The 12,443-nt window shown below is 44.5% G+C and overlaps 1 protein-coding gene across 3 annotated transcripts in view; it reads right to left on the bottom strand.

The window, feature by feature from the left end:
- PDIA5 (protein disulfide isomerase family A member 5) overlaps window positions 1–12,443 on the bottom strand; it is a 103,292-nt gene that overhangs the window by 75,384 nt on the left and 15,465 nt on the right. For all 3 annotated transcript variants that reach the window (XR_005932690.1, XM_030018223.2, XM_041124412.1), the window contains exon 3: window positions 12,294–12,381. Coding sequence is in view for 2 of the 3 variants with exons in the window: in XM_030018223.2 (XP_029874083.1) it covers window positions 12,294–12,381 (88 nt within the window). In the remaining variant the exon portion in view is untranslated. The remainder of the gene's footprint in view (window positions 1–12,293; window positions 12,382–12,443) is intronic.

Below are 12,443 nucleotides of genomic sequence, written 5' to 3'. Positions count from 1 at the left end.
AGGTGGAGCTAAAACATGTCATCTGTTCATTGAGTAACATGAACACGTCTCCTTGTAACAAAACTAGATTACGAAACAAATAGCCTGGATTTGGAGTTTTGCTGAAAAGCTGGTTTGCCATGTGGAGTTTGTACAGAAAGTCTGCAGCAACATCAAACCCAGGGGCCAGAAGCATCCTGTCTTCTCTCACCTGTAGCCCTCCAACAGTCCCATGGGCTAAACCTAAGCGACTGGAAGGTCAGGGAATCTCAGGAGGAGGCACCAGTTTCAGATCATCCTCCTGTCCTACCCCAGACAGATCTAGAGGCATAGAGAAGCCCTTGTGGCCCTGCTGCAGCTGACTGCCAGACAGCTAACGAAAGTCAGCCCGCACCACAGTCAACATTTGTAAATGCTCTTCTAGACACTTCCAAATGTTTCCAGGATACACGTGTATTTGTGGCCATCTCAGCCTTGCCAAGACAAATGTCAGGTGGTTGACGTGAACAAGCGTAATGCTGAAACCTACCTCCAGCAACAGGGTCTGTGAAACCCCAAGATGTACAGACAATTGTTCCAGCATCAGTAGACGACCAAAATGGGTATGAAGACAATTCTGCTGCCAGTTCTGCCACCGATTTGGTGCAACTTTAAGCCAGGTGGGGAAAAAAAGTATAATTTTTCCTTATGTGTCATTTAGAGATCTGGATACTCATCTTAGAAAAGTTCTGCAAGCTTTATAGTGGAAAAAGGCTACAAAATATTACTACTACGATGTACCTCTTAACAAGCAGCTACCAACTCCTACCAATTCATTTTCTGTTTGCATGAGTTTCTGTTAAAAAAAAGAAAGATATGAACAGCTGTTTCACTGGAAGGAAACAGGATCTAAGCCTGCCCTGCTTTCAGGACTGCTCCATTTGTAGAGATTCACATAGCTGCCTGAATGCACATCCATTACCACAGGAAAGAAAGCAGCAGTTTGCTCCAGTATGTCTCTTACCATTTAGTGGGCAGATTCTCTGCACCGCTGCATTGGGAGTTCAGTCTGTTTATGCAAGCTATCTGCGCTGATGCAAGGGATGGAAGAGGAGCAAATTCCCAGAATAGGAAGTGTCTAAATATGTATCAGTAATTTTTTCATGCATCAGTGCAGATTTTTGCACATGCCAGACCCCCCCAAGCTCAGATGCTATACTAACGATTCTTTGGAAAAAGCAGAAAAGGAGGCGTATAGAAATGACAGAGATGGACCCATTCTGCTTTTCCTTTCTGCTTTCACTTACAGCCAGACAAAAATAACCTGCAAAGAGCAACCTGCTCTGATATCACTTGGTAATGACCATTATCTTTAATAAGAGTAAATATCAACACAGATGCAGCCTCTGCTCTGAGATTTGTCTCTTCTGGATCTCAGCCAACAGCCTCTCTCTGAAGATGAGCTCCTCAACTCTCACATGGGAGAGGGTAATTAGGACTCCAGTTCTTGCAATTTAATTATACAACTTGAAGAGGCAGTGTAAGAGTTTGTTATAAAGACTAAAAGAAAAAGAAGAAGGGAAAAAAAGGAACAAAAAAACAACAAAAACCCAAAACCTAAAAAGCCAGAAACCACCCCCAAAATCAGCACACTACCACCCAGGCCAAGACACTCCAGACAAGGCACCAGGCTCAGGAAACACTGGTTTGAGGATGAGGTCAGTAATGTGCCCCCAGCAGCCATCCTTGGCTGCCTCCTGGCACTTCTGTCCAGAGCAATTTGAACCCTCCCAAGTCCCTGCTGTGCTACTGCTGAAGGGACCCCTGCTTTGCCTGCAGGCAGTCCTACAAATCATCCAGCTTCATCTCTGTGGAAAATCATCCAAAACATCAACCTATTCGCAATACCACAAAGGACCTAACCAGCAGCTGTCTATGCAGTAATAAGGTCAAACCTTAAGCGGCACCATGGCACTGCTTCCTTCCACTCCCACAAGCATGTTCCCCACGCTCCCACCTCCCACAAAACCAAACCAGGGCTCCAAACGGCTCCTTTGCTACAGAAGCAAAGACATATGGCAGCTTGGTAAAAAGAATGATAAAATGAAAGATCCAAGTTGACCTAACTAAGCAAGAAGTCTAAGTAACAACAAAGAGTGCGTGCATCACAGGAATACTTCACCCCTTTCCATTCACATCCCCATCTCCTCTACTGGGAGACACTTCTGTCGTTTGGGGTTACGATGGAGCTGGCGGGAAGCCCGACTGGAGCACTCCCTGTAAACCTCTGGGGTCCACTGTCAGCATTAGCATGCATGAATAATCACTTTACCCAGGCAGCCAGCTGTTACCGGGGCAGGAGGAAGGCGAAGGGCTTGTGAAGGAGATCTGACCTCCTTTGGCTCACCACCAGTGAAGCCAGCCCCTGAAGGGGACACGCCACAGGCATTCCTCAGGAGCAGCACAGGATGCTCTGCCTGCGCAGGGCTGCGCACAGGCCTGGCAGCTCATGGTCGTAAGATGGAGAAGCAGTAAGAGATACTGATGGCAGTCCACAGTGGCAGGAGCAACCCAGAGAAAGGCTTTTGCAGCAATGTGTCAAGGTAATTTGGAGAGAGAAACAACAGAGGACAAAGCCAGACAGGAGGAACACAAAATAAAATCCAGGAGTTTGGCCGCAGTAAGTCCACATTGGTTTCTATAAACAAAACAAGTCTGAACTGGGTAGATCCTCAGTAGAAAATGGTGCATGGAGGTGGCAGTCCGAAACACCCTTCTTGGGGCAAATTCAAATATTGTCCTGGCAGGTCCTGAAGGCAGCAGGGTAAGACCGAATATCCTCGGCACCATCCTCTCTCACAAGCACAAATAAGATCTTCTGCAGCTCCTTAATTATTTCCCTTACCATGTAATGCTGCCCATTGGCTTCTCATCAAGAAGGGAAAAACAGTCCTACAACCACATCAGCCTCTGAGGAGGAAGGATCTGGAATGACTGTCAAATCCCCTCTTAGAAAATGACAAAAATGCCATCCAAAACCAGTTCACGTCTCCATTTGCCAACGTAATAGCAGCATGCGCATGTGCTGGCCGTGCCACTTCGATGCCACGGTGCTGGCATCTACTAACGCTTTGCGACACAGACCGGACCCAGCCTTCTTTTTCACCTATACCTACAGTGTTTCCAGGCACAAGAGAAGTAATTAATAAAAACACCAACAGCACCAATTTAAGTAACAAGGTCAGTAAATCTGCCTGCACAAAACCTATCTCACTCCTCTATCAGCATATCATGTAACCACGTGTGAACCACAGACCTCACAATCTGTAAACAGATTTTATCTCTCCTATCTGTACATCTCTCCATCTGAAACAAGGCTCAACAACCCACATAAATTACGCTTCAGCAGTCCCTTACATCACAGTTGTGCCTGTAGACCCCAACGCAACGGAGGCTTTGTTATGTCAGTGGCTGTACAGATACAACACAGTCACTGTCCCAACAGTTGGAAGAGACAAGACTGAGCAGGTAAGGAGGAGGTACAGGGTCTGAGAGCAGAGCGATATGGCAAAGCAGATATAGGGCTGCCTACAAAGCAAGCCTCCCAACGCTGGAAAAAGCTTTAAGAAGGTACCAGTCAAAGCCATCATCTTGTTACCAGCACGCTCTCTCATTATTGTCTCTGTTGTTTAATTGCTTTCGTTCTTCTGTGTTATGGTGAAAACCATCGTACAGAGAACAACTCCAGTTATAACTTCAGGGAAGTGCAACCGCAATTTCAGACCAGCCCTCAGAAGTGAATTATCAAACAGGGTTTCCCAGCCCAATGCGCAGCCTCTGCAATGCCCTCTGGCTACCTTCCATAGAACACCCTCTCCAGACAACAGACTGATGAACATCCTGAGAAAGCATGGAGTTGAGATCCTGCCAAACAATTAATTGAGCTTGTGACCCAGAAAAGCAGCAAAAGGGGTGTCAACACCAGATATTTCCTCAAGCCACCTAAAAATAAAAAACACGTTTGCACTTGCAAACCTAATCTGAAAGAGGAAGTAATTAACAGTCAGTTGTAGTTAGATGTGCTCCTACAAAGTTTCCAAATAAAAAATGCAATTCATTACCCATTGTTGGGGTCAATATGGGATTTTGACTATGCTCCTTGCACTCATCAATCCCACCCTCCAACAAGGACTGTGTGATGCCTTTACGCTACAGCAGTTGGTGTACTTTGCTGACCAAACAAAAACAGACAGACCCCCTGCAAAACTCTCTTCCTCTCAGACTGCGGGCACTGCCTCCCCATCATCCTCACTCCTCCCTCCCAGCCCGGGGTGGCAGCTGCCACAACTACTGCTGATGACAGTATGTCACATTCGTAAGGCTCCTCATATTCTCTAATGATCCCAGACCTTTCTGTATCACTCTCTTGAGAGATATGAAATCAGAGGGGAAAAAAAAAAAAAAAAAAAAAAAAAAATCACTTCTTAAACCATCAGCCTAGCTTGCAAGAGCACTTCTCCAAAGAGCTGTGCTAAGCAGCCGCTGGATGGTAATGGCTTACATCTACTTGAACAGAAAGCCCATACACAGCTCTCAGTGCAGACAGGCACTTTGATACTACGTTCCTGAGTGGGGATTAAGAACCTGCAGACACCAAAATAGGAACAGGACCCAGGAGAGACAGACACAGAAGTAATCAGCACAGGAAGCTTAAAACACAAGATTTGTCTTTGAAAACAGAGCAACATTTTGCCACCATTCTAGGTTCCTGATGGAAATTATCTTATAAAAGAAGTAACAATAGCAACAGGTTTCCATAGTACAGAACAAACGAGCCGTTCAAACATTGTGGCAGATGAAAAGCTTGAATCGTTTAAGGGATGGGGGAGCATGAAAACCAAAACCAGAAAACATGCTGCTGAAAAGAATTAAAGATTAGGATTAGCAGGCTGACAGGACAGAGTCTCATCTGAATTTAGGGCCTGATTTTCCCCCCTAGAACACAGCAAAAAGCCTCCCTGTGACCCACGAGGCAATCGCAGCCTTCTGCTCCAAACACTCCCCTGGAACGTGTCAGGAATGCAAACAGAATAATCCATGTGCTGCGGAGACCCAGCACCACTCGTCACCCAATACAAATGACTCCCTGTGCCCATTAGTCAATTAGAGAGGCCAGGAATCTATATGAATGAGATTAAAAAGAAGTATTTTCTGAAAACTAAAACCCATGAGATTAATTCTCACTGGAAGCAAGAGCGAGCCAAAGAGCAGAAAGAAACCCAAGACAAAAAGGTAACAGGTATCATCAAGCAAAAACAATTAAGGGAAAAAATTATAAGCTCCAGCCCTGCAGAAAGTCAAGAAGTGATAATGAACGGTACTTTCCATGGAAACATAAATTAGTAAGAGGCACTCAGCAGCACACATACCTGCACAGAAATAAGGTGAACACATTCACAGGAGCTACCAAAGGCTTTGCAGGAACTTCTAGAAGCACCGAACACTTGAACTCTCTTGGCAAAGCAGCAGCTTTCCTCATTGGACTCATCCAGACCTCCTCTAACTCACACAAGCTGGTACAGCGGAACACTGTCCTAACCTGGGACACAAGACAGCTACCACTCTATCTTTGAGTTCACACCAATCTAAGATCCCCGCGAAAGCAGGTTTTGAATGTATCACCCACGGGCACACAGACACTGCAGCACATTATACTGTTCCCTTGGTAGCCTGTTTTATGACCTTTAGCTGCACTATGGGTCTGGAGAGGATGCTAGAGGATGTTTCAAATGAAGTATTGAATGCAGGAAAATGGAGGTAACTTTACATAAAATCTTAGCTCACTTACTCTTCATTTTAGTCTGAAAAGCAGCAACGTTTAAGCTGTTAATAAGCAATTCTAGGCAAAATCCATGGAAAACACAGTTAGGATGAAACTGAGACACGAGCCCAGGCTCGTACACCCAAACACTACAGTGGATTTTAGTTAAACACTGTGCATTTCTGAATTAATGCAATACACCAGACTAAATGCGTTTATGTTAGAAACTGAGAGCTTACTTAAAGGAATTTTTTTCAGACTGGCATGGCACTTCCTGGATGGTCACTCTTACAGGAAAATAAAAGGGCTTTAATGTGAATTAGCATTAACCACGCAGAGGTTATGACAGAGACAGGAGGAAGGCATTGAAAATCTATGCTGCAAATGCACAGTTTGCCCATATAAATTGCATCCACACAAGGACCACGTTGTCAGTGTAACTACACTTGCGAAGTGTTCCTGATGGACACCTGCTTACCTCCCCTGGACCAGCTGCTAACGGAGCCCCTGCTACCTCCCCCAGGCTGGCACCTAACATTACGTGCCATCCACTCCTGAGCTGCCACTGCCCTTTGCCTTCGAGGCAACTGTCGAAAAAGGCAGAAATCCCACGCACAGCAAATCTACTTGGATGGAAGGGGTCGCATCGGTGCAAGAGCAGCGCTCCTTTCTTCTTCCTTTTTTCTCTCTCTCCATTAGATCTGGTCATTTTTATTTGCAATTTCAAAGCTTTTCATCAGCTTTAAAATTCAACTACAAGGAAGGGAGATGAGTAGACTTATTCTCTTAAATAAATCCTTCTTCTGATCAGCTTTATAGGAGTGAAGGTAAAAACTAAAGAGCAAAATGACACTTAATGCCATCTGTACCAGCAGCCTTACTTCTGAAATTCCTCCCTGCTATTTCAAGGCATTAAAGAAATTCATTTATGATTGTGTTTATGAGTAAAGCCTTTCTGTATCAATGCATTAGGAAATTAGAAATTTGGGAAGGAAGATTTCATCTAAAAGGCAGATAAACACGGAAATTGGGGGAAATCCCAGAAAAGACAACTACTCATTAGATTTGATACTCTCGTGAACCAGCACATATTTAGATGCATAGCCTTGAAAGGCCTGCTTTACCAGCCAAATTACAGTCTTACCTTTATGCTAAGTGTCATGGGATTGCAACAATAACAAGCAATTATTGGGAATGGGGACTACAAGAATGACGCACAGGACACACAAAAGGGACTACAAGAATGACACGCAAGAGCAGAAAAAGTGGGATTAAAACCAACCAAAAATTAGTCAAACATTTTAACCAGATGGCATTTACTCTTCCTAGCAGTCTGATGTGCTAAAGCCAAGCACATGCGCTATGACAGCAGATGGAAATCACACAGCTTTGTTTATGTTTGGGACCTACAGTAAAGGGAACCATGCAAGTTTGAACAGAGAACAATTACCCAGAGCCAAAGAAAAGGGTGCTTTTTTGAAAATACCAGTCCACAATTAGGCAGGAGTTATAGCCAATAAAAACCTCAAGACAATTCAGTAACAGGAAAACCAGGAGTGTTCACTAAATCACATTCTGGATGGAAAGAGCTAGTTTCAACCTCTTCTGCCACCTCCTCAAAGCTGCACCTGACCACAATGCATTTTATAACCCGCCAAACACATTTTCTTCTCTTCAGCAAAGCCATTTGACTTTCTTTCCACTTCACCCAAACTAGTTACACTCTTCCAAGTAACATCAGTCCTTGGCCACCCCATGATCTATCACAAAACCTACTCAAGAAGGCTAGAGGATAACTTGATAACGATTATTCTTCAAAACCAGACCTCAGGGCATCATGAACTGGGACTGGAGCTTTGCCTGCTTTAAAGACAAGCAACAAAAATTTTGTCTTTCACTCAAGCAGTAATTCCATCTTATTGTGCTCCCAAGCACACCACTTTGTACCTTTTACTTGCCACCACAAGGATTTGCCAGGAGTTTCTATGTTTCACAAAACTCATTTACTTGACCACATCAATGCTTACCCCCAGTTGGACTAAGCCTCCAAAGATGGAGGTTTCAGGAGACGAGGGGGGATGCAGAGGCTCTGCAGCACACACACCGACCATCCGTCTGCCTACACAGCACACACCAGCTCCACTGCACCCCAACCTGCTGTTACACGTAGCAGCAGCCAGACTCTGAGACTGCACAAAAGGACATGACATTTTCTTTTTTGCAGACATCTTAAGCTTTCAACTCCCTATGGAGCCCTTCAATTTTCAAAATTTCTATCAGCCTACTACTAAAAATAATTCAGTAAAAAACCCAACCCTCTGCTTGCTTACATGCCCATCCCAATAGCATCTGAACACACTAAATGAAGAACGCTCATTCATGCTGCTGTAGCATTTTTCCTTTCAAAGTTCTCCAAACTCTTTATAAACATTGACTAATGAATCAGGCAATATTTACCCAGTTGCCTGGAAAACAGATACACCTTTTTTAACAGCACAAAGTAACAAGAAGTGAATATTTGCAGTCAGGAACAGAAGCTGGGACTCTTGGCTCCTATTAATGTGGCATGTCCCCAAACACGAGTCCCAAAACACTTGCTCATGAGATGACTGATCCATCTCTCTGGGACACTGAAGATTTACCAGCCTGCAACGTTGTGCTCTATCCTTTATACCATGCATCTTACCAGGCATGATTAATTCAATATTCTGTTGTCTCTCACACCACCATTCATTCAATATCAAACACCTCAGCAAGCACTTCCTAATTAAAACATGGAAAGGCTAGAATAAAACATATTTTTATCACATTATTTGTGGGTCTTTTATTCACAATTGAAATAGCTTCATGTTTAATTGTGTACAGACCCACAAATGCTACCTCAGCACACAGGAGCAAACAGTGACCACTGTAATGCTGCAAGCAATTCTCGTGCTGCCCCTTCATCTCTAGAAGGAGGCGTCTATCTGCCTGGGCAAACTGCTTGAAATCTCCTGTGGACGAGGACGTTATCTGCAATACTGCACACAGAGGCGTCCCTGGGCATATTGCACTCAGCATGGCCCTGCTCCAGCATGGCACTTAACACAAGTGAACCTAACTGTGCAGGAAAGGCAGGTACCTGGCACTTCCCAGCCCTACATCTCCTAAGCCCAGGTGCTCTGGGGACCTCTGCTATCCTGCCTCAGTGACAAACTAAGTGGCAACCTCCTCTACTCCACACTAACACTCTCAGCAAGAAACCAAGTATTTCCCCACGTTGTGCTGAAAAACAAACCTCCCTGGTCTCCCCGAGACCACTCAACCTGGAACTGAAAGCTCAAGTATAACCTCTGCCTCATACCACAGACCCAACAAAAGCCGAGGCCAAGGAGCACAGTTTCCACGTAAGCCAGCAATTCAGGAAGCCCGCCTCCAGCCGCAAACCTGCACACATCCCTGTGCTGTATGAAATACAGAACATACTGCTGAGACTTTGCAATCCATAATGATTTCCATCAGTGGAGCAGTATGTTCTTGCTTTCTCCTGAAAATGAGGGGAAGAAGGAGAATGACAAGAAACAAAAAAGCACCACCAATAAAGAAAAAGAAGAGAAAAAGACTGCTGACATCGCCACAGGGAAGCAGAGACACAAACCAGAACTCTGCATGTATGCCAGCCTTGCCAATGCTTGGATCTAAAGGCAAAGAAGTCCACTACAGCGGGATGTGAAGAGCAAAGCCAAAATTCCCTGCTAAATATTGCTGCCAAACAAGCCATTTCTTGTCAGTATTTGTAAAACAAATTGAGCCTGTGCTGTAAATATCCCTGCATCTGTGCACTGTTTGTTTCAGCATGAAGACTTGCAAATAAGCTTCACAGCATATTTGCAGTGGGAGAATAGCTTGAGGAACTCTGGTAGGACTCAGCTGTTCAGGCCCTACAACTGGCCCTTTGTGACTGGTGACAGACAGCAATACTGCAGCCTCTCTCATATTATCACTGCAATGAGGTGGGCAGCAGTTTGCAGCCACCTGTACACGGAAAAAAAAAAAAAAGAAAACCAATAAGCAAAGGAAAACAATCCTTTAAGGAAAGAAAAAAATTATTTAAAAGTTACCTCAACACTATGAGATTGGCTTCTGAACACTTCAAAGGTTTAACAAGCAAATCAACCACAAAACTTGGTTCAGGCTCTAACTGTTGGGGGGGGTTGCATGCATCAAAACCTCCTTTGCCACAAGCTAGTCTTCCAGCTCACTTTGCCCCATGAGGCAAGTTCACAAACTCTGTTATGACATCCCTCTGCAGGAGGGAAGAATAGAAGAGACATCTCTAACAAATACCCAGCTATAGTTGGACAGATCATCTATTTTTCCCAGGTTCCTCCCAAATGAGTGATCTGAAAGGAAGCGCTGCTCAACCCTTGAAGAGAGAATTACAGCTATTGCCATGTTACAGCACCCTGCCCACTGCCTGTCACTCGGCAGTGGCAATCTGATTGTGATATTACTGGCATCAAACCAAATTTTGGGAACCTACAAATCCATTCCCAGGTCTCCCAACCTCTTACAGCATGACCTTCACCAGGCTGCTTCACTCTCTGGGAATAACTCACCTTTCATTACAAATAGGAAGCTTAACTAAATATTTCCCCACCATGGTCAGAAGAAAGGCACTGCACGTACCAAGCTTCCTATGAAATATATTAAAGCACTACCTGGAGGAGACTTTAAAATACATTGATTGCAAGTAAATCCCATAACAAAGTTTGGTTTAGATGACAACATTTGGAAAGGGAGACCATATTCAGTTTTGATTAATTGAAGTTTATTTTACAGCAAAACTGAACAACACATTTCCCTCCCCATCACCATCACTTACAAACTCAGGAGCAGAGACTGACTCATTGAACTAAGTACCAAAACTTCCCTGGATTTCAAATTGAAGTCCTAAACACTGAATCTTTCCTTCTCCAACCCAGAACTAAAATAAATCCTGGAGATGGTTATTGCTTAGTTGTATTATAGCAGCATTTTGAAGGGCCAGATGAACAGCCTCATCATTCCAGCAGTTGTATACACATGCCACATGCGCACACACACAGTAAGCAGTTAAGTCCCCCAACACAGAGGTAGCCTAAAAGAAAAGGGAAACAGAAGACACAAAAAGGTAGTGACCACTCCACAGTCACAAACAGGGCCAACTAGAAACTAAAGCCAAAAAGCTGGGCCAGTATCCTATCTGCTAGCCATCATTACTGACAACCAAAAATTGTTTATCAGTGCTTTCGTTAGAAAAGGAGACTGGATTTCAGAGGTATGCCAGATCTCCACATAACATTCTCTTCGTCAGGGTCAATACAGTTGGCTTGCTTTTCAGCAGGTGCAAAGTGGTACAGGCTTCACTGACTTCCGAGGAGCAGCCCTGCTTTCTGCCAGTGGATGACTTGGAACACTGACCCCATCAGTTGGGCAGAGATTAAAGCGTTTGCGCATTTGGACGAGCCCAGCAAAATGCAAACAGAAGGCAGAAGCAGAGGACTCCACAGGAGAGATACCTGCCTGGTGGCAGGCAGGGAGCAAGACAGGTTAACCAACAACAAAAGCACGTTAACTTTGATTTACCCATTACTTATTCTAGGTCACTGCTTGATGGACGGAGGTTGGTTTCAAAAGTGTAATTTTAAGGGAGCCACAGGATTTTCAGAGCTGACTTAGATTTGTGCACAGCGTACAATTTGTTCATACTATGGCAATCCACCCAAACACACAGGTAGGCAGCAAGCTGTTCCTCTGCAGCACAGGAAGGGGAATTTGCCACCTGCAGGCAAGGCTCTCAAAGTTGCAGAGGCAGAGAGGCACTATGATACACAAGCTAAAACCACAGGCAATGTGTTATTGAACAGAACCACAGTGGAGGCTTTCACATCTGCAAACCAGAAAGTACAAACCTGTTCATTCCTCCCCACACAAGCAACCACTTACAAAAACAGGTTTCCCTGCCTTCACATTAAAAATTGCCATGAACCTATACAAGCACAGAGGAAGTTCTTTAAAAAAACCCCCACATTTTATTGAGAAACACAAATGGGTGGACGCTTCAAAACCAAGCAAACCACCCTCCTGCTCATGCAACATTTGCTGTTGGAGCAGAACTGCATTGCCTTCCAGCTGAGGCACAAAATGAGGGATTCCTCCTCCCCTGGCTTGTGGGAAAGCCAGAGCAGTCAGTTTCCATGCTACATGCCCCCTGTGAAAGGCGATGCTAGCTGGGGTGTCCAGCTTCAGGCTGAAAAACATGCTGTCAGAGAAGAAGTGACAACAGCCATAAGGAAAAAATGATTCCCCACCACTGGTCCAATGGAAGAAAGGATGGTAAGATATAGGCTCCCTACAGCTATGAAGAAACTGCACAGAATGATGTGGGTTCCGTTACAGGCAAAAAGCTTCAAAGCCATCAAAAAAGCTAAGTCAGCAATAAAAGCCAAAAGGGGAGAGGAAAAAAAACAGAGAAAAACAGCATGACACATACCCGCAGTCTATCCAGCTTATAGTACCTCGTCCTTTCACCTCCTGGGCCACGCTGGACAGTAACCTGAGTGAGCTTTCCGCAGCAGCAGCTGGAAAACAAAATAAAATAATAACAAAAATAGATCAACAACAGCATTATTACTCCACAGAA

Source organism: Aquila chrysaetos, chromosome 6 (genome assembly GCF_900496995.4).
Source record: "Aquila chrysaetos chrysaetos chromosome 6, bAquChr1.4, whole genome shotgun sequence".
NCBI classification, from domain to species: domain Eukaryota; kingdom Metazoa; phylum Chordata; class Aves; order Accipitriformes; family Accipitridae; genus Aquila; species Aquila chrysaetos.
The sequence above is the reverse complement of the archived record's forward strand: the minus strand, read 5'-3'. Positions and strand labels throughout refer to the sequence as shown.